Source organism: Apteryx mantelli, chromosome 2 (assembly GCF_036417845.1).
Source record: "Apteryx mantelli isolate bAptMan1 chromosome 2, bAptMan1.hap1, whole genome shotgun sequence".
Classification (NCBI taxonomy): Eukaryota; Metazoa; Chordata; class Aves; order Apterygiformes; family Apterygidae; genus Apteryx; species Apteryx mantelli.
Genome location: NC_089979.1, coordinates 57,677,757 through 57,701,522, shown reverse-complemented (window position 1 = coordinate 57,701,522; position 23,766 = coordinate 57,677,757). Strand labels below are relative to the sequence as shown.

The 23,766-nt window shown below is 35.9% G+C and overlaps 1 protein-coding gene across 2 annotated transcripts in view; it reads right to left on the bottom strand.

The window, feature by feature from the left end:
* The window catches only part of GNAL (G protein subunit alpha L), a 199,073-nt gene that overhangs the window by 103,409 nt on the left and 71,898 nt on the right, over positions 1-23,766 (bottom strand). The window contains exons 1-4 of one of the 2 annotated variants that reach the window (XM_013942608.2): positions 22,067-22,518; positions 21,671-21,743; positions 20,769-20,823; positions 20,470-20,589 (exon numbers count right to left, since the gene is read on the bottom strand). In XM_013942608.2, coding sequence (XP_013798062.1) covers positions 20,470-20,589; positions 20,769-20,823; positions 21,671-21,743; positions 22,067-22,205 — 387 coding nt within the window. In that variant the 5' untranslated portion in view covers positions 22,206-22,518. Of the gene's footprint in view, positions 1-20,469; positions 20,590-20,768; positions 20,824-21,670; positions 21,744-22,066; positions 22,519-23,766 lie in introns of those variants that run through there. The other variant, XM_067290715.1, reaches the window with a different exon arrangement.

Below are 23,766 nucleotides of genomic sequence, written 5' to 3'. Positions count from 1 at the left end.
CTAGCCATTTTAACAAAGTCTTCTGTAATCAGAGAAAGAAACAACATAGCAATCCAAGATGAAGAAAAAATTAGATTTGAATTGGACTTCCAAACCAAAGCACCCACCAGAGGTACACTACTGTACCTACTGCTAAACCGTAAAATGTATTAGAACTGCTTCCATGGCAGCAAACATTTATTAACTTGAGCGAATGCTCCCATCCCACGAAACAATAATCTTAGTTTTAGGAGGTATTCATTTCAAGTGTCCACAATACAACATTATTTTCCACCTTACCTTTGAAAGTGGATTTATACAGTCAATCAGAAATAGTCAGAAGTTAAAAATCAATTTAATCCTAATGAACATGACTTCTTACCACTACTTGCTACCAATCACTAAAATTTTCAAGATATGTGATGAGCAAAGATCAGAAGGGTCAAAATTGGACAGTGTAAGAAAAAAAAGTGTGCTAATCTACAGAACAGAATAGCTAATAATTTTGAAGTTCTCAACTGCACTGACAGGAAAGGTAAATCCACAAATAGAAGTTATTCAGTTCCATGTTATATTTAAGGACATCACTTCATAATAATTTTTTTTGATTAGTGTTTTTTTCTTATATACAACATATAAAACAGCAGTTTTAAAATTCACCTGCTAGAGAAACATAATTTCTAGACTAACTGCAAGGACGACTGGCACTGCAAATTTCAGCATTATTTTTCCTCATGTCACTGCTTGCAGTTTCACTGCTCTTATTAAGTATTAAATATTAACAGTATTAAGCTCTTTATTTTTTTGATACATTTTGACACTTCTTTTACAGAGACCTGGGCTGTGCTTCCAGCTCCTAAATGACCTGCAGTACAATTTAGTGTAGTGTGTACTGTACAAAGTTCTCTGGTATCCACAGGAACAGTTACCAACCGATGTGAACTTCCTTCCCTAAAGAGCTTGTTTTGAATAACAAACTACTCCAGGGGGAAATATGTTATCTTGTCTAATCAAATGTTCAAGTGAGGCTCATTTCATTCCAGGGTTTTACTATGTGTTGTGGAAATGTGTGTGACACTGACCTTTAATTAAGTCACAACCTTAAAGGAAGACAGTAAAAGCTGAGCAACCAGCACTGCACATAGCAGTTTATAGCTACACTTGAACAGTTTAAAGAATTAATCAAAATCGTCTACGTTTTAGTGAGTGTTCTATACTATATTTACTTTTACATAATCTGCATGGAAGGGTTTTCCTAAGCATCGGTACTGTTATTTGTTCTTCCTTTGTACAGTCAGCTTTAAAATACAGATGATAAACACACCACCTGATATATCGTTTGTGTTATTAACATGCTTCTTTTTTTTCCCCAGGTGTTTTTATTCAATGTTTTTTGATTAGTTAGAAATGTTCCACACTGAGAATTATGTACTTTAGACAGAAAACAATTCAATAGGACACACACACACGTGCAGGGCAACAGTTCATTTTTCATGTCAGAGAGCTTGTGCCAGGTAAAAATATAACTTGGCCTCTCATGACTCCCTGTTGGCACAAAGCAGAAACAGTCAGGCTACACCTATGGGCCTTGTGCTTGGAGGGCACCTCTGGAGAGCCTCCTGCCCAGGTCCTGCAGGGAGAAGACAGGTCGGGGCAGGGAAGAAAAAAAGAGGAAGCCAAGAGAGATATAGGGAGCCTTCTTCAGTGTCCCTCTTTCCTTCACCTCTATCACCTCACAGCAGATGTCCCTAAAGAGGAGAGCAGAGGAGGCCAGCAAGCCCATGGGGAGTTGGGAAAGCAGGGAAGGAAACTCTTTTGTTGACACTGTGAAAAGTAGATATAAAGAAGAAATAATCTGACGAACTATTCAAGCATGTGGTGCTTACAATGTTGAGTGGATCCATGAGACAAAAACCCCTACTTAATTCCTTTGGGCAAACAGATTATCATTACCGATTTTTTTGCTACTTCTTTCAAACAATAAACAAGAACAGGTACTATCTCAAAAAAAAAAAAAAATTCCATATTCAGATGTTACTATACTTTTGCCGTACCAGTTCAGATACTTATCTTTATAGTCAACGTTTTACACATATGCACACAAGGTATAAAGGTCTTTGTAAGCCTGAATAAAACCATTATTTCCCAAACAAATACCTTGATTTTTGCAACTGATGCCAAACAGTCACCAATGCAATCTCTGGTGTATTATACTCATGAAAAGACAGAAAATATTTTGAAAATATTCTAGGATTGTTTTTAAAATTTGATCACAATTGTATTACAACCCTTTAATATTCTTTGCTTGTAAAGTTTAATGTAGATAAGCTCTCTGTGTATGACAGCAACACCTTTAAATATTTCCCCTTTTTAAAAATACTAAAAATTATTGCTAATGATTCAGTCCTAGGTTTTACTCTGTATGTTCTCGAAATATTTTTTGACACCCACCCATGTAAATGTGAAAACAGGTTGGTTATTTCTTTTCCTCTCTCCCCTGCCATTAATTATCAGTTCTACTGGGCTGCAGAGCTTAACTATAAGTTGGACTGCTTTAAATTACTGTTTTTATTCACTGCTTTGTAAACCTTCTTGGAATTTTCTGATCTTAAAAAATCAAAATCAAAACAAAAGCTGGTTTAATTAAATCTTTGAGTTAAATGTGACTTCTGCTTTTTCAGGTACTTTTCTTGAAGAACCATGTAACAATATTGGCTCCTATGCATGTATCACTGTACCAATTTTGAACACATTTTTGTATATTTCTATTTTAGATAATTTGTGTTTAGACACAGATGGGGTGTATTTTTATTCTAGTCTAGAGATGCTTGAAAATTATTCTTTTTTAAATAAACTAAGTGACAAACATACTCATGACAATATTTTACTTCACAAATTAAAAAAAAAAGTTAACTTCCTTCCCCTGTGTCTCTTTACATGCTCAGGAAACATCACTGTGATGTTTTCCTTGTGACAACATAGTGTTCAGATTTGAAGAAGTGAACATGGAAGCTAAGGTAAAAAATGACAGTAATACGATTTAAAACAAATTACAAAAAATACCATTGGATGCAGAGAAGCACTCAGCATGCCTCCACATAGTATTCATTATTTAAGTATTCAGCTAAGACAGTCTCTGTATTTTTGTGAAGATGGTTATATTCTCCTTCAGTTTTCTTCAGGTTACATAGGCCCAGGTTGAAAAGCAAGAAGGGGGTTTTATTTCTTCCTCTCTTTTTTCCTCCATGAAAAAAATATATGAAATTATCTAATGCTTGAGCTACTATAGGCACAGATACTAGAGGTCATATTTAACATTTTTAACAGGAGTTGAAAAGTTCAACTCAAAAGCTTTACGAGACTTTATGAAGACAAAACACTATAAAATATCATATATGCTCTTGATTCATTTCCTAAACAACACAATTGAGCTTAATTAAACTTTGGCATTGACTCTCAGGCATTTTAAATGTATATATTGGACACAAGTGTGCCCCTCCGACAATACCTTATAGCTTGTGAAACTTTGGGAAGTGTCACTGTTGATTATGTGTAAAAGGGTCTTACTTCTTTTACGAACTTCTGTAGAGAGTAGTTTCCTCTCTAGTCATAGGATATTTCGTGTTAGCAGATATCAGCCTGTACCAAGACAATAGGCTGATGATCTTCTTTCATAGCAGACTTTTCTAGCTCACAGAAAGAAAATTATCATGCATTTTGGGTAAAAAAGGTAACATGATCTCTCACACTTGTTATGGTGCAACCAGAAAAGTTAAACGATGCCTAATTAGGGGAATCTTACTGGCATATAAGGCAAAACTTTCATCTGAACAATAGCTATGATTTTTCTTTCTTTTTAGTTAACCTATTTAAAAGAAAAACAATAGTGCTGATTCTGATATGTCAGAAAGTAATCCCTTCTACAAATGAATTATTAAACCTTATCCTAAGAAGGCTTGTGCAGGGTGATGCCAGAGGCCTTTCTAGCCCACTGACCTTCTCCCCACAGTGGATGCCAAGAGCAGGACAAGGACAGGGCAAGTGTGTACCACTTCTCTCCCAACAGTCTGCCAACTTCCACCCATTCAGCTCAAGAACTTTCTGAACCAAATGTGGTTTCCACACGTTCAGTAGCCCTGAGCCAACTTCTGCCCCCTGAACTTGTCCCGTCTCCTCTGAAGGCCATATAAGCTTTATAAAATAGCTTCAATTCTACATATTGTCATTCACATACCATGCAAAGGAACAATACTCCATTCTTCCTTTACATCCATAAGAACACCATTATGCCACCTCAACTAATATCTGAGAAACATGTAAACAGAGTTTAAGTATATATACCTATACATACTCTCTGTCATCATGTCTTTTGTGGATAAATGACCACTCATGGGATTTTTGCATACCTATTCATCATGTTCTCTCTCAGTAAAGATAATATAGCAATACAGAGGAAATGACTTGCAGTTATGCAACAAAACCAACAGAGAATAGTTCTTGTTATATGAGACTTGAACAGCTATGAAATCTTTTGTATATTGGAGTTCCTGTCAGTCAATTGCTTTTGAAACACATCAGACTAAGGCTTAAAGTGCCAGTTCACAAAGTTAAGTTTAGGAATAACTGCAGCTAAGGTAGCAGTGTTTACTTATCCAGATTGCAAGGGTGAACAAGACAGATCTGCTCTTATACCACCTAACCTCTACAAGAAATGTCAGAACTCAAATCAGAAGGAGCAAAACTAACACACTCTACTGGGTTTATTCTAACACACAGATTTTCTGTGGAATTTGGTTTGACCATAATCGGTGGCTATAGCTACAGAGGTGGGGGAAGTAGGCAGGCTTGTTTAGATAGCCTTTACCTTCCCATTACGTCCTACCACTCGTTCCCACCTCTGCTTTCTTGTTCCCTATCTGTGTCACTCCACCTATGTTAAACTAGGGAAATGATCCACACTAAAAATAACTTCTCCCTCCCCCTCACTTGGTCAGGCCAAACAAACAGCTTTACCAGGACACAGCTGAGGGCACAGTGCAGGCACAGAAGTGGGAAAGTGGAGTGGATACAGATGGGGGAGGGTGGCAGGAAGAGAAGAAGGATTGCTTAGCCTGGCAGCATTGCTAGAACAAACACTTGTGAAACGAGACTGTAAGTACTCCTTAGCATACGTTCTCAGAACGGCGATGTGATTCAAAGACTGATAATTTGCTTAAAATGATAAAATTCAGGAGGGAAAAAAAAGAATTGGTATAGGTGGAAAAGAAGATCAACTTGTAAGAATATAATCATCTCAAAAGAGTAACTGAATTAGAACTTTGGCCAGCAAAATGCCCTCCAGTTTTGACACCCACTTCAGGTCCCATCAAGAAACCACCCACCCAATGCTGGGAAAAACAGCCCGGAAATAGTGTGCGTTGACTGAACTCAGCCAGTCAGTAAGTACCGCAAACAAAGAGTGCTCAGAGTAAACGAGCACTCTCCCTAGAAGCGAATGCCTGGAATTCCACCCCGTGCTCCAGCTGACTGTCTGAGGTGGGATCTTCTCCTGATTACATCCTCAAATTCCATACAGCAGCCCTTCATAAACTGATTAACTAACATTTTGTTTTAATTTTCCCTTTTGGTGTCTGGAGGTATGCAAAGCAATATGTTCTTACAAAAAATAACCACCTAATTGTAATAGTTGCAAAGATTTTTTCTGTTCTTTTTTTTTTTTAAGGAAAGGGAAAAAGGAAATGAAAAGAACACTGTGATTTATTGCATAGCTTTTAACTCTGGTTTTCCATCAAAATTCAAAAACCTAAAATTTAGATATAAAACATGTCCACATCTATCATGTAAGCATGGATCAGGAATGGTATTAGCATGACATTTGACTGTATTTATAATGTAATAAGCACAACTCTCGTAATGACTGTGGAACCAAAAAATAATGATATACCTTTCAATGTGACCATTCTTTAAATTAGCAATATCGAAAGACACATGCCATCATTTTTTCTACTTAAATACACTCTATCAGTAAAGCAGAGAACAACTGATAATAAAAAGAAATGGGAGTTGCTTCCCCTTTCTACGTAATTTGTTATAATCAGCAACAAAACTACTGAAACTTGATTACCTGTGGTCTGTGTCCTTCATTTTTTAAACCTCTCACTAGCAAAATCGCTATCTTTGCCATAACTATCCTTTCCAGGTTGTCTTATCAAGACAGATGTGCAACACACACATGCTGAACAGCCTGCAGACTGTCAAGGATGGCACTTACCACAGGACTTAGATATGTATTTCCTTGCTGCTATAGCTGGAGGCTGTCACCAATGCTTCAAAGCTATTCATCTGCCACCCTTGACCTGGAGAGCTTTCCTTCTAATGCCACAGACTTGAGATAAATTTGTTTTATTCTTCAGGAACTTCATTTTTCTTCACGGGCTTGAGGGTCTACAGCTAATAGCCTACAAACTGGATTTTTCACCCTACTGTAAGCCATCTGACGTGCTGGTTCTTGAAATGATAAGATTAGAACTTTGCACATAAATAAGGCACACAATATCTTACACATAAATACATGCCTGTGCATCGTCAGACGCAAAAGAACAAAAACTCTTGCGTGCTACTTTTAACTGAAAGTTCCTGATGTACGCTCTTTGGTCTTTTTAACCTTTAGAGTAAATATTCCTAACAGCATTACTTCCCCTAACCACCACTTCTGCTTTTAGGAAAGAAAATCTTAGGCTCTGCCTGATTAGGTGATGTGTGCATGATTTTCCACCAGATAAATGGAATCATCTGAATATTGCCAGGATTTAGATTTAAAAACTATAACTATTAACTATATTTAACTGGAAGCACAAACTAGTCTTGTATACTCTATACTATAATCTACTACATTGTCTGAATGGCACTCTGGCAGATCACATGCTGTTAAGAGGAATTATCATGTCTGTTTACACAAAAACGGATAACTAATATAGTCTCTAAATAAATTCAAGAGATGATTATAGAAACTTACTTTAGTTTTGGGAAAGAAGGCCCAAGGGCTTTAACCAACATACCATTAGGATCTTTGTGAGAATAGAGGCAAAAGTGAAAGACCAATTTATAGGAGCTCATGTCTTCAAAAGTTTTCTAGATTTTCAGAAGTTTTAAACTTCTGCAGGTGCTTCATGTCTCTGAAAATACAGCCATAAATACCTGAAACTGGTCACCCCTATCTACAACGTGTTTATGAGAGCTTGTTCCCTAAAATCACTGATGTAGAATATCTAAAATATATGGGCTTTCATGCAAAACAGAAGAGAAGAATTCTCTCCCCAAGTTCATTTCCTTCCTCTGAAAAGATAGTCCCAAGAAGATAATATTAAAATATTAATTAAATTATTAAATTATTAAATAATTAAAATATTTAAATATTAAAAGTTGTATTCTGCTCCCTTTCCCCTCCAACCTGGAGTGTTCTCTTTTCAAAAGTAAACAAACCCAGGTTTCGTAGTATCCTCATATTCTTGATGCTCTCCTCTGGACTCCATTTGTCTAGATTTTTGTTGTTGTTGTTGAAGTTCAGTTCCCAATACTAGACACAATATCCCAGCTGAGGACTCAGCAGTGTCAAAGAGAATGGCATAATTAATTCACGTCTTTTTGTACAACAGCCTTGTGAATGTATCCCAGAATGAGTTAAGTCATTGTTTGCAATTGTGTATTACACCCAAGAACTTTTCCTGCAGTCCAGGCAGTTACTTTGCATTTTGTATTAGTTGTCCTTTTCTCGAGACCTTCTGCTTATTTCTGATGAGCTGCCAGAAAGGAATTAATGGTTCACCTCTTGCAGACAACTAAGTTTGACAGACTTAAATGTACAAATTCGGTGTTATCAAGATCCAAAAGTAACTTTTAAGTTCTTTAAACTGTTACAACAGCTTAAAATTGAAACAGATTTGACATTCTCTTTACAGGATACTAGTCGCAATGATTAACAAAGAAAATATGAGGGACAGAGAAAAATAGTGGTTTAAAAATGAAGAAAAGCCAATCTAAAGAAGTATTTTAACAGTAAAGAGAAGCCTTCTCTAGTGGCCACTCCTTACTATTTCTGCTCCTTTTATCATAATCTACAACTCTTTTTCCCACAAACCACAAGTGCTGAATCATGTAAGACCTAAATTGACATAAAAATAACAAAATTCTGCTACTTGCAGCGTTTCCCCAAGGGACATCAAAAATTTCAAAACGTTTTCTCTCAGTGATACATAGCATTAGGAACTGCAAGAGAAAAAAAGTGGTATCTTGATATTTTTAAACATCATATTTCTCTAATGAGAAGGGTTCTAAACAATGGTCTTCTTTTCTGCTAAATCAGGCAAATTGTAAGGAACAATTAAGGAATGATAAGCAGATTTGAAAGCACTGAAGTCCTTGATACTGTAAACATTGCCTCTCCAAAATCAGGCTGAACACCAATTTCTTTTCCATTTTCAGAACAAAAATAAAGCATGTTCTCCTCTGCAGAGAAGGAAATACTAGTCATGGTAGATAATTTAAAAGAATGCATAAAGGATACATGGCAGCAGAGCAAATGAGAAGACATGTTACTGCACATGAAAGGATAAAACAATTGAATTCAATGGATTTTTTTTTTTTGAATAAGCTAGCAAAAAACATACAACAACTCTGAAAATACCAGAGAATATGGAAAATTGTCACTCATAGTATCCTTTGGGTTCTGCTGATGTTGCTACACAGACCTTCACACATTCATAACTCTTAACACTCTTAGCTGCAACTGTGTTCAGGTTCTCTTGGAATTATTACCTATTAAAATGTAATTCTATAAAAATATCAACTCAGTGTCCACAAAAGTAAACAATATTAGGAATTATTAGAAAAGGACTAGGGAATGAAAAACAAAACATAATGCTACGTGTAAATCCACAATGTACCTACACCTTGAATACTGTGTGCAGTTCTGGCCTCTCATTGCAAATATGGTCTACTAAAACTAGAAGAAATATGAAAGGGTGACAAGGATAATCAAAATCTGGAACAACCTCTGTGAGAGAACCAATTAAACAGACTAAGTAAGACTCTTTAAGCTGGAGGATAAATATTTGGAGGGTTATGATATGTAATGATGGACAACATGGAAAAGATGAGGAATTTCTATTTCTAATAGAAGAGTCAGGGAATATGAGCAGGTAGCTAGTAATAATAAAAAAATCAACCAGGTGGTACTTCCTCATATGACACATACTTAAACTGCAGAACTTGCTACCACAACTGTTGATACTGAAAGTATTAAAAAAAAAGAGAGAGAGAGATGAATTCCTAGAAGAAAAATCCAAATACAAAAGCACTCATTCAAAAAGTACCTCAGCCACAAATCTATGGAGGCTAGGAGAATATATGGGGAAAATATTACTACATGCTTGCCCTGTTCTTTTACTCTTTCTTCAGTTCCACTGTTGGCTGCTATCAGAGACAAGATTCTGTGCTAAATGAATCTGTGATCTGAGCAGGCACAGTTGTTCTTATGGTTTTATCGAGCTGTCCAAATCAATTTAAGGTAAATTATCTAAGATTCTGTGCATGAAACCTTTCCTTCTGCACAGAAAGTTTTGCTGGTGCAGCCTACTGTTCAGCAAGCCTTTTAAAGATATTATTATTAAAAAAACATAATATGAAAATGAATCACAGTGATTACTGAAAAGACCTACTGTTCACAGCTTAATAACATCCAGAGAACTGTCACTTATGTGAAAAAGATTTTGCTTATTTCAAGTTTTGTGCCAATCTCTAACCTACACAACTTTTCCCACCCCCAGGAAATCCATAAAACTGCTCAACGACCTCCCAAATATATATCTAACACGGTGAAATGATTAGCTTGTTTTGTTTTTGACTAAAATAAAACTGAAAGTATTTGTGATTCTGATATTAATATCACTGCATAACTGGGAGTTCAGCTGCATGAATGTGCTAACAGTACACTAGCAATGTATTTAGGTCCATATATATGCATATATCTATGTATTTGCAAAATTGAACCCTAGGAAAGGTAGGATTTTAGAATGAACTCTCTTTTCGTGGAACATCAGACTTCATGCCAGGCTTTCATTCATCAGTGATAGGAACGAAAACCTGCTCTGCAGAATTTAAGGCCAAGAACAAAATTTAATCCCTTATTTCCCCTTAAAACAGTGAAAACTCTCTGCAGTGTGGATGGGTGGTTTTCACAAACATCACAAGCTGTCTTCTTCTACCGATGTGATTTTCAAATCACAGCATTTTTATTAATTAAAATTTCTGACTTATGAATTCCCTAACTAATTACTCTTTTGGTCCATAACAGATCCACACTGTCATTTTTAGTTATGGCATTCAGATGAATTTTTAGTTTGCTTGTTTTAAAATCTTGGGCAAAATTTAGCAGACAAGAGCAGAGGTTAAAAATGATAATTCTAGGAGTGGAAAAACAAAAGCTCTACTATTTAATTAAACGTATGTTATCTTAAATAAGTAAATCCAATCTTTTTGAAAGGAACGGGCAACACTGGTGTAGGAAGCTCAAGCTAAAGTTCAAGTTAAAGGACACCCGTGTTTGCCAGAAAGAAGATTCTCACTTAAGTATTTAAGACTACCAAATCCTGCCATGAAGCCTCATTCTCCTGTGATACCTGCTAAAAATCAGATAATTAATGATGTGGTTTTGGCAACAAGTGGAGATACCTGACCTCTTCCTCTCTCTAAAGATAAAATAAAATATGAGACCATATATTTGTAACACAGATTTGTTATTTATATTTCTCCTCTGTCTTTTCTTTTTGGCTCAGGTCATGAACTTGAGGAAAAGCTTTCTTAGAGTACATATACGCTTGCCCACAGCCTCCATCAAAGGTGCTCTGGACTTGACTGACAGTTGCGTTCTGCTGTTATTAGGGGTCAGCTTCAGGCTTGTAGGCAAGGGAAGGGGTAGTTAGTTTTCTGTACAGAGGGAAGGGCAGTATGAATCTAGCTGGGAGGATACACTTTTCCCTATTTTACTTAACCATTCTTTTCCTCCTCTTGTTTTCCTACCTGACAGTTCTTAGATTTGATATTATTTAGCTCATGTGAAAGAAAGTATGTGGGTGTACGTTAAGAAAAGAATGATCTGCACAGCTCTGTCACTTAACATCCTATGGAAGTGAGGGTGGACGTGATCAAAAAGCATTCACCAAATTAACAGAGATAAGAGGGCTTGCATATCTTTAGCCTATTTTATCCTGCTAAACAATTTCACAGTTCAAAACAGTAGGATAATTATTTGCATTAAAATATGTTTAAGTCCTCCTGACAGCAATAAGAAAACTCAAATGGAATGAATTGGCAGAAGTGTCAGAAAACATTTAGTTTTAAAAGATTTAAAATGCAAGTTCATCTCTAATGTCTGCATAACAGATATAAGTTCCAATATTCCTCTGGCCTAAGGATAAATATCCTTTCAAAACATCCAGCACAGGTTTTTAAAACAAATACTAGTAGATTAATTACATGAGTGAACTTTAAAACAAGCAAAATTCATCTACTGATTTAAAGTAAGAAGGCATAATCTGCATGCTTCAAATGATAGCTGGCAGGCTTACAACTCTGTTACAGCTCTGTTCCAAGAAATTATTACAAGACCTTCCAAAGTAAAAGATGATATAAACTGAAAACTGCGTTGTACAAATTACATCCTCCCTTTGACTCTCTTTTAAGAGAAGGTCTTAGAACTTGACTAAAACACTTGAATTGAATCTCTTAAGAATAGAAAGGCAACTGAAATGAAAGCTGTAGCAGAACAAAACCATAGACATGTTTTGCAAACTTTAGCAATAACTGCAAATGTGTATTGTCCCTCGCCTTTCTTCTGCTTCAGAGTCCTATTAACATCATAAAAAGCTGCTTAGATACACAGCAAAAAAATTTTTTTGTCCATAATAATTTATATATTTCAACTTATTTTCTTCATATTATGTAAGGTATACATGCAGTCTTTAGTTCATACTGCTTATCTTGTTCTCTATTCCCCAACTCAGGTTGTCACCTTCTACAAACAAAATATCCTGTCCACTGATACAGACTGTATCTGCATTAAAAGGTAATCCATTACTGCCAATAAGTACAGGCAACGGAGGAAGCTAAGGAAGTGATGCAAAAGAAGTAGCAAAGATCTAAGCCAGCAATGTTCGACACTTTCAGCAACAAAAGTTAAAATCTCATCACGTACCAAAGAAATAGTAAGCAGTTCAGATTTATGGCTGTTGTGCAGATGAACACTCCCTTCTCTGAAACTCTAATGACCTTTTTCTTATTCTTACTGAGCAGGTGATATCCTTTGTTCCATAGATCGCCACAGGGTTCAGTGAGAATCAACATACATATAATGATTTATCCTTGATCTACACATTTTTGATCATGTCCACTGAAGTCAAAAGAAAAATCCTCCCTGACACATTACTTTTAGAGCATTCAAAACAGCAAAAGCAGTACATCAACCCGCCATTTATGGCTTAAGAGATTAAAAGAATTAATTGATAATGAAGACAATTGCGAAACATATTCTGCTATGTTTAGCTTTTCTCTGGCTGTGAAGGAAAATCTGTTTTACTGTAGTTTATAAATAATGACAATTTATTAAACATTTTACTATCATTCCTCTGAAAACTGTTACTTGTAGAAGTTGCAAAGTCCTCATCCTGAGACTAACTGGATAGTGTATCTTCATTAACAGTGTGGTTACCCTTCACATGTACTTACATTTAGTTTCATTATAATTCAGTTTCCTTTATACATGAGGGAACAAACAAATGAAGTTCTTTGAAAGCATTTTTAAATGCATGTTAAACCTTAATAAACCAAATACTAATTTGTAATTAAATCTTCTATAGATTTCAATGCATTTCAATGTAAGTGCTAAAAATTGCAAGAATTTCTTTCCTGTTTCTTCTTTTATGGAAAAATGGGGATCGAGACTAGTCTTTTATTCTGTACAGGCTATCACCTCTCCTCCACTTATCTAGTGCACAGTGCTCTTCCTGCAGCTGTTTTTCACCACCTTACCATCTGAGGAGAAGAAGGGCTGCTGCCACCTGCACATTACAGAATAGCTTATGAAATACAGGAATACCTAAGCAGCAGCCACGAGAGTTTGCGAGGCAACACAAAACAGCAGCCCCCAAAAGCAAGCACAATTTAAAAAAAGCAATATGCTCCACAGATCTGTGGCCAATATAAAGAAAGCACAGCCTTGAGCCTATCACTTCCATCTTTCTATAATTGTTTAAAAATAGGGTATACACTGAGAAATAACTGATGAATAAAAATATTTTAAAGCTCCAAAAGGATCTTGTAATATATTTTTGGTAGTGTGAAGAAAGTCAGTCACTCCTACTTGAAAAGATAATTTAAATTATTAGTCTTCCAATTGCCATCATATCAAACATCCAGATTTAGCAAAAAAAATTTTTTTATCCATTTAAAGTGCTACAGAAGTGTATAAAGTTTTCAGCTAAAATTGTAGCAACAAGACAGAATGTGATATTGATTATTAATAATTCACAGTATTTGACTGGATACTGGCTTGACTTTCAAAAGTCCCCAAATAATTTGTGTTCATGGGCAAGAAATCCAAAGTAGTATCAGTAAATGTCAAGAATTTTGGAGACTACGTAAGTAATGTACGTTTTAGTTAGCAGTAATAATAAATCAGAATAACTTTTCAATTTCTCAGTGAAAGCCTCTCTGTTAGTGTGATAATAAATAAAGTAGGTTGGATAAAGTGTGAATACCACTCCGCTCTCTGGGCAATCAGATTCATTATGCAAGATAGCAAACATTTAATTCAGTGTTACTATGATGATGTAATAGCGAATGCAACACCACAGTTTAGGTAGAAGGATTTTTCTTCTTTTGCACTTGTTCATAAGACTTCCTCAAATAATTGTCTTGTCAGACTGAAATTGACTATTTTACATTGGAAGCTGTGCAAAAATATGTTCTAAAAAAGGGAAAAGTATATGGGGAACATGAACCTTTTCTGTACATTTCAAATTTGAATCTGTTTTTTAAAAATATTGACATAGGAAGACCTAGAAACAAACACAGAATTTTATACCCTTCTTACTTTTTTTTTTTTTTTTGAATACATCTTACATTCGTTAACTGTGGCTCATTTATAATGACACATGTGACTTTCTATGGCTCCCAGTCTCAGAATTTCTACTGTTAACTGTTGGGGCCCAAGTAGCTCCCCAAGTTCCTTTCCTGGGACACAAACTTATTTATTTATTTATTTATTTATCATCAGTATAAATTGCTAACAACTGTGCTTCAGTGAATTTCTTATATTAATTCTTCTTATTTGGGCTGAGGAGAGGAACAAAAGTGTTGCTTTACTTTTGTTAAACAGAGCAATGTTTTACTAAAGCAAAAACCTTATTTTGTCTTGACGCTTGAACATAATACCTTCATCTTAAAAAGAGCCCCCCCGCAACACAATGCACGTATTGGAAGCAAGAAATCTTGAGCCTTACAGAAGAATTGTACTTTACACACACAACTCCAATTTTAAGCCCCAGGTGTCTTTTCTAGTATGAACTGAGTATTTATTAAAGAATAAAACTAAAACATTCAAATGAAATCATCACAGAATTTCATATTTTTACAGTTCCAGTACACACTATCTTTTTTTTCAGAATTGCCCTATATATGTTTCTAATATGATCCCAGTTCAGTTCTACATTTTTAAAAACTTACAGTACAGTTAAAATAACTTCTAATTATATCTGAAAGCGCTAATGGATTGATTGATCCATTACCAGTGAACTTAATGCTTATGAAGAGTAAGAACTAAATAACATGCAAAGTTGAAGTATATTCTTGATCTCATGTGTGAAATGTTTATAATTTTGTCTCTTAACATTGACTAATCTGAGCATTAGGGACTCAGCTTGCTGATTTAATGGAAACCAGACACAACTACACTAAATCTGTATGCAAACAGGTATTTTGCACCAGAGCAAAGGTATCACCGTGCATCAGCAGAATCTTCTCTTAACATGAAAGGAGCTCAACCTCAGTATTCGCTGTTAATTAATTGTTAGTGTATAGCACAAAATCAAGCACTATCACAACAAAGAAATTTCATCTGTTACATAATTGCTACTTTTCCCCAATATCCACTGCTTTTCAATACCAGTCCCCTCAACAATATTAACCTTTGTGTGAAGACTGAAGAGTTACCAACAATTGCATTAGCATAAGCAGTATTTTCCACTGTCCTTCTTTGACAGCCTTCTTCATTAGTTTTTGAAGTGTTAGTAGTTCAGGGGAGTAATAACATTGTTGGATCTATATAATCTAACCATTATCTGGCCTTCTAGATCCTTTCCACATTTGTGAAAATAAGAACAAAAGAACGACTACCAGTTTGCATTCTAGAACTCGAAAAAGGCAAATGACTTAATTTGTAAAACTCTATTTGATCTTCCAAAGTTAATTGTGATTTGAAACTGTAGTAGTGCTAAGTATTATGACCACAGGTAAGTGTAAAAACTTGTGGCCCTTCATCCTAACCAAAATGGTAAATAAACTCCTAAAGTAAAAATCTAAATGGAAAAAAAAAAAAAGCAAACCAAGCCATTTGTCTGGCAATATTCACTGTATTTTCTCTTTAGTTTTATGACATTTTCCTGTAAAACATGGTATATTTTCACACTCCTGAGAAACATGGAAATACTGCAAGTTATTTAGAAAACCAAAAATGTAAGATGATGTTATTTTGCAACTCCTTTGGGCTACATCAAGTATGTATTACACAGAAACTTAAACATGTTTTGGCCAAATAGGATATTAAAGTCACAGCATTAACTGCACGACCCAAGTAAGTTTAACCATATATGAACCATATTTATCATGTTTTTTGTCTTTTATTTAAGTATTTATTTGGGGTAAATATTTTCTAAAGCCCACCAATACACTTCACTTGACCAAGATTTCCAGTTACTTCAAATATTGAGACATACCCTGTGTAAACCAGCAATCGCTAAGCATCAGTATGAGACTGAATTTGAATATTATGTTTAATAAGTATTTGAAATGCCTAAGGAAAGTCTACATGACTTCAAACCCTGACCACAAATATTTTTCTTTCTTTCATCCGTTTTTAAGGTACTAATAAAAAGCCCTGATTTTTAAGAAGAAAATGTGGAAGAAAATTGAAGTCATGAAGTTGAACTCAAATTGCAACATCTAGAAAAGCAGAGCAAACCACAGAAAGAACATGTTAATCTAAAGCACCTTCCCTGTCAATGCGTACATTAACATTTCACTTTTAAAAGCTGAATTAAAGAGGTTACATGATTGATAAAATAGCTTTAGAAGTTATTTTTAAAGCTAGCATTCTAAAATCAGCACAAGGGACTACATTTGCACAATTCACTGTTTTATGAAGGTTTAACAAAATACTTTGGCTCTCCAGTAATTTTCTTAACAAAGTAAAATAGTCCTCCCTGGTCCTCAACAACTGGATGAGGTGTTTATATGCTTTCTATTAAGCAAATGATTCACGTTCACTGGCAACTAGGCAATACAGGCAAATGCTGACTTATACAGTTTGGTTATAGTATGCAGCTAGTTGACTACCTGCCATATATATATATATATATATATATATACACATACACACACACATACAACTGACATAACTTTTCAGATGTGCCTAATCTGACAGATAAATTTAAAAAAAATCTATTTAATTTGGCTAAATTTTTGGTGAAGACAAAATTCAAAACACGTCAATAAAGACAACTAAACTTGAGTAAACACATGCTTACATAATACACCGTGTTTTTCCACAGCTACTAGCAGAATACGCCCTTAATATGTTCACTCTGTTTCACAAAGGACAAAATAAATCCCCATCAATAAAGGATTAAAAATGGCGCAGGTCAATTCCTGTTAACTTTAGCAAATATCAATCAACACTATGCCAAAAATAATAAAAAAACCCTTTCCAATACACTGTGCATGTTTCCGTTTCAGTTTTAAAGCTCTTCTGCAGATTCCATCCTGGAATATGGTACTAAGGTAATGTCTAAAGTAGTCGTTAGATGAAAATTTATCTTGTTTCTTTTTATGACTTCAAGGAAGAAACTATAATGGACACATACCTTATTCACGTTTATTAACTTCTTAAAAAAGCAAGGCTTAAATCTTATGATTTATATAATTCGACCATATCGGTCTCTCAAGCGATCTTTTGTAAAACGTACCACTAAGACAGTCTTTTAATAGAATTAATGAAAGGCAACTGAAAAATTGTAAAAGAAATCAATAAATCTTTGTTTGTTTTTTAAATCTACCACATAAAACATCAAGTTAGTATTACTAGACCAAATAAAGAATAAATTCTAACAAAAGTAAGTAAAGTAGTTGCACTCCACAGATACTTAAAGGACTATTAAGATGCTGTAAAGAGAACACTGTTTGTTTTAAAAATTGCATCACTACCAAAGTAAGATGTTCTGCTTACATTTTATAGAGCACTATGTAATTAAAATACCAACCAAACAAAACCCCAAATCCAAGTCTAAATGTGAATCCCATCCTCACTCAAGTTCTTGGAATTTCTGTCATAGATTTTAATTAGAGTAGGATTCACCCACAGGAAATCAGTATTTTCAAATCCATCTATTTTAAAGGACAATTTTCACAATTAAATGTATATTAGTTAATTTCTATGCAATTTAAGTATGCATATCCAAGTATACCCAATATGTCACAAATATATTTAAATTAGTGTCTCACGAGTGTTGGCCATATTGTGCCATCAGTGAAATTTTTGCATTTCATCAGGAATCTCTATTTAAAGACTCATGATACAGTGCAGTTATTTTACCACATTTTGCATCGAATTTACTTGAAATGACTCTTCAACTAAAATACATTCATTTTTAAGAGAAAGATTACACGACTAACATTATCCAGAAAATAACAGATCTGTAATGCTTATTGAAACAATAAGGACTATGTCTTTAATGGTTTATTAGCATCCAGATTGTTAAAAATCCTAAAATTAGCTCTTTCTTCTTTCAAAAGAAGGGTAACATTTGTCATGTTTTAGAATATGCCAAAGTTTACCCCAGAGACAACACCTAAGCGCTGCCTAAGTCAGCAGTTTTTCCTTTAAAACTATTTTTAAAGTACAGATGATAGAATAGCAAGTCCTGAATACATAGTATTAAATCCTGTATTGGTTTCCCTGGTTCAGAAGGCCTTATTCCATATACCAGGTATTAATCAGAGAATCAGTAATGCTTAGAAAAGGATGCATAACTGCTTACTATCCACATATTTATTTTTATGCTAGTACTTATTTAAAAATATTAAATGGGTCAAAAGGTATTTCAGCTGGGAACATAATTTTACTTTAAGTTATCATTGACTCAAATTGGAGTACAATCAAGCCCTGAAGCACTTTTTTTTTTTTCAATCTCTTTCTCACACATCTTCCTCGAAAGAAACATCATATTAAACTAACAAAATTTTAAAAATTATGTAGTCAAACTACAGATTTTACAAACATTAAGCCTATGAACTGGGCAGAGAAGAAAGCAGAAGGAAATAGGTGAAAGTGACAGATAAAATGTACCTACTTCTAAACTAGTACTAGATATTTCTTCTTTTTTTAAGCTTGTAACTAACAACATTTCTTGTTTTAATTAAGATTAATATTTGACACCGTTTCAAATAATGTGAAAGTGTTATTCAGAAATCCTGGTAAATTCAAAAAACAAAGTTATTCATTGTTTAATTTTAAAGCAAAATAGATTTTGAAACCAGACCTAAAATGAAATATTACTTGCTTCAGAGTGCACAAGGTACCATTCTTCTTTCCCTCAAAGAAGAATAAGTTTTTCCATTTTATAAATATCAAAAAGTCAAATTTGCACAGATATAGTCAACTTCTGTGAAGAAGAATAGTTTTTGTAAAAAGACTAAGCTAAAATATTAATAGCTCCAGCTCTATTGAAAATCTACTTTAATTTTATTTCATCCTAGACACTCAAAAAAACATGTACTATACAGAATTGCAAAGGATATATGTCAGTATTTATTTTATCCAAACAAATAAGGGTCAAAATTTAAGAAAAAAAAAAGAAGCAACAAATGCCTTAAAATTCAAAAACACATACAGGTCAAATATTTCCTGATAAACTCAACTTCCATTTCTAAAAGGAGTTTCTCATTTCTACTAACTTACATATACCAATTGAGCAATTATGCAGTATGTGGGTGTACCTTACAGTCGTTTTCTTAACATCTGCATTCTGTGTTAAATTCTAACTGTACAAGATGTCTGATATTTTTCTTTATCTTGAACCTTCAAAGTGGTAGGTTTACCAGAGGCAAAACCACACACCAGAGAATATGAGTCATATAATAAAGAAACATCTCTTCCCTTTCTCCCCCTTCCACCCTGAAGCTATAACAACCTAAAGATACTCTATTGTAAATGGCTTCTTTGGTAATATTGATAACGTGAGCAACTCATAATCATTTAGCCAATGAATGAAGATTTTTTTTATTCCTTATTGTATCCATAAAAAAGTGCTCTTGATATCATTTTAAGGCCAATTAAAAAATATGTTACTACAAAAATTAAATTCTTAATAATAATCAGAATGCCTATGTACTTGCTTTCATGTTAAGCACAAAAAATAAAACATACTATGAATGCTTCTGTAAACGATTACATTAAAAGATCAAAATAACCAAATGTAGGATGCCTATGCGAGTTAATCCAAATAACATCTCTAAGCTGACTACAAAACAGTAACCTCAATACAGAAATTGTTAGTTTTCTAATTATTCCATATCAACATGGCAACATTCACATATGACTAAAGTACTGCTCATGCCCACCTCATAACAGAGCTACAATAAATAGATGAGGAAGCAAGGCACCTTACTTGACCATTGTTTACACAAATTTCCCCTACGAAATGCAATAAGCACTGGAGTCTCTCTGCCCTTTCACTTCCTTTTATGCCCTTGTATATAGGTAGACTATAACTCCTTAGACTGACATCCTGCATCTAATTACACATAGGAAAATAGCCCTCAAACAAAGTCTTATCTGAAGTGTCAACATGTATAATCATATCAGAATTTTTTTAAGAGATGGACTAAATAATAGAAAAAAGAGCATTTAACATCAGCATCAGCAAATAAATTAGTAAAACATAAACATCAGCAAATAAATTATTAACAACAAAACTCAGCAACACTAAAACAGGTGCAACCACCACAGTCTTGTAAGAAAGTTAACCTTGTGGCAATGCTGACACAAAGCTCCTCTCATGAGCATCTTCCAAAAAGTAGGGGAAAAAAAATCATTTCACTGATCAAAGTGAGAGCTATGCATTCCTCCTTGAAATAGAGTAACATAATGGTTTCCATTCTTACCTGTGTATAGTCAAAGTCAGAAAGAGGAGCTATACTCTTGATGTAGTCCATTCGAAATTGGTTTTCTGGATTGGCCAGTGGAACTGGGGGTATTAAAGTGCTCATAGCTGAAACTATAGTCTAAAATTGGATAAAACAAAAACAAGCACATTAATCTGGATAAATCTAAGACACAGAATCAATAGAAGATAATCCAGTCTGATCAGCAAAATGGGATTTCTTTCTACACAATCTTAGCACAATCCTTATCGTTTCCAGTACACCCAAGGGTTTAAGAACAGTATAAAGAATGTTCTTACCACAATTGCATCTTTAACATTTTTCCGAATATCCAGTATTTTCTGTTTCTTTTCTCTGCATTAAAACAGAAATATTAACACTTTGATTTTTTTCTTTCAAAGCAGTTCAAAGTCAGTTATATTAAATTTTTTGTTTTCACACTGACTGCTTATTTATCTGCTCTCCAGTCATTAAGACATACTAACTGAAAAGAACAGCAAGACAAATATATTTTTCCCCCTAATCCCTTCTTTCACGTACTATGAAGAGCAATACACATTCACCCTTAATATATTGTTAAATAGCCACATCTGCAAAGTCTTCCCTGACAGAACTTGCAGCCATTCTTTCATTTCTACAGCATGCTGTAGACATGCACTAAATTGATAATATATAGTTGAAAGGCAACAGATGTCTAAAATTAACACTATAGATTAATAATAAATTTAGGCAAAGAGTTCTTCAGAGAGAAATGATGTAGCCCCAGAATTTAGAATGATTTCTAACAAACGTTCAAAATTAGTTTCAGTTTTACACTAACCCAATACCGGAAAAAGAGCAGCCACTCTCATCCTGAATATGACTTGACATGTATTTTTGTGTTACAGACAGATGCAATATTTAGTTATTTGCTTCTATGTAAAAAGTAGTCGCCATGTTGTTGCTACAGAGGGGCCTGTCAGGCGCTGCAGTAGCAACAGTGTAAAAATACTGTATAGGGGCCAGAAGGAGAAAACGCAAATATACAATAGCAGTAATTTCCTTATTCTCTCTCCCTTTTCTTCCCTCCCTTCCCCAAAACGCAGTGTCAAGCCACCAAAATGCAGAGAGGATGAAAAGCAGAAATTCCCTAGCATACTGTGCGTTAACCTGCTTCAAACAGTTAATGAAAAATAAGTCACAAAGTGTCAATAATTCTTACTCTGAATTAAATCCATTGACATGTAGGATTCTCATTTGTTTCACAATAGTGCTTTTTCCTGACTCACCAGCCCCTAAAGGAGAAAGAAGGAGAGGCAGAACATTGTGATATATGGTTCAGGCTTTTTATTTTTCCATTTTTTGGACATGGCACGATAGCATCTCCCAGCTCCAGCAGCATTTCTGTCTGTATGCATCCATGTGGCTCACGCGCTGAGCTCAATCGGGGGACGCTTCCCATATTGCTCAATAAAGCAGCCTACATTTTTCATATCTCGCACACACACAGCACACACACAGCTAGCTTCTCCATTACACCCTCTCGCCAAGGGTAGCTCAGGCAAATGCCCCCTCGCCTGCTCCCCTTCCCCCCCACCTCTACCCCCCTCTTTCTTACCCAGCAGAAGCAAGCGATGTGTCGCTTTATAAGCCAGTCTCTCTTTCTGCAACTGCTTCTCTATTTTTTTGTTGGCTTCTCGCTGCGCTTTCTCATCGATACGCTGATCCTCTGTTTTGCTGTTGCCCAAACACCCCATAGCTGCGGCTTAGGATGGATGTCAAATTGTTGTCTTTATATATTTAGTATTTACAAGGGGGAGGGGGAAACGAAGAAGGTAAGTCTTTATATCCTTATATTCCTGCGACGGTTTCTCTTCTCTTCTTCCCCCCGGTTGCTCAAATAAAATGGTCTCTAGTCGCGTTCTGATCAAAACAGAGTTTGTTTGCTTTTTTCCCCCAAAGAGATGCAAAGAGCAGCCGGCAGAGGTAATCGTTCCCGAGCAGGGAGGGGGTGGGGGGAAAAAGCTGTACAAAAATGTCTAACATGCAACGAGAGCGAGCGAAGGGCTCCTCCTGGAAACCAGCCTAATGCTGCTCTCCTCTCTCCCTCCCCACCACACACACAATCCCTATATTTCTCTGTAAAGGTCTATTTTTGTCTTTCTAACTCAGCACTGCCTCTTTCTGCGAGGCCAGGAAACAGCCAAGCTACGAACCCTACAGCGAGCGAAGAGAAAGGAAAAAGGTAAAAGCCGGATCTACCTGGGCCGTGCGGGATCGCCGGGGCGGCGGCGAGGCTGCGCCCGGGGCTGGCCCGGCTCGGCCCGACCAGGGGCCGGGGTCCAGCTGCCCCAGCAAACGGGGGCACCGGCACCGCACCGCCGCTTGCGCTCGGCTCCGCGCAGCCCTGGCGAGACCCGGCGAGCGCAGCTGCTGCAAAAACCTGGAGCTGGCTTCTGGCTCGTGCCGGACGCCCATCGCGTTTTGGCCCCGCGATCCCAGGGCCGGAGGGCGTCCTCGTCAAGAGCGGTTCTGGTCGCCCCGCCGGGGCCGAACGGTCCCCACCGCCGGCCTTGCCCACAGGGAGGGAACTCTGCCACGCAGACACTGGGAGACCGGTCCACGCTTGGTGCTCCTTTCCCAAATTGCTCAGCAGGCACAGGAAAGCCTAGCTGCTGCTGTAGCACGATGTGGCATGTGGAACTTGGCGCTTTTGGGTCAGGAACCCCAAATTGCACACACCACCTAGAACATATGGTCATTACCATTCCTGCTCCAGGGAGAAGAGCGTGCAACATACTAGTTCCACCAGGATGGGAAAGTCAACCCAAGTCTGCCTAGATTCTGTCAATCACGCTGCCCAAAATCAGAATTATATCTATATAAATATATATACATCCTTCCACACATATATGTACAAGACATACATGTAAACTTACATGTCATGCTAACACACACACACACACACACACACACACAATCTGTTTCCACAGATTGTCACAGCAGCACATAGGTAGGTGGTTTTTCCTTACATTTTTCCTTCTAATATTCCAAACTGTATCAGCTGAGCAGGAAAACGAAGCCTACAGGATTATTTAATCCAAACACTATAATGCATATGCAGATAACCACCACAAAAACAAATCTCTAAAGACAAGAAGCCATGCGTTTGTTGTTTCATTAACCTACATTTTTAGGTCTCAAAATGAAAGAGCAAACTAAACAAAATTAAAGGTATTTCTCTTTGATGCAAATCAGTATCTCAGTGCAAGAGCAATAATATGGCACCTGGCTTTTTCTAAAATTCTTGCTCTTAAA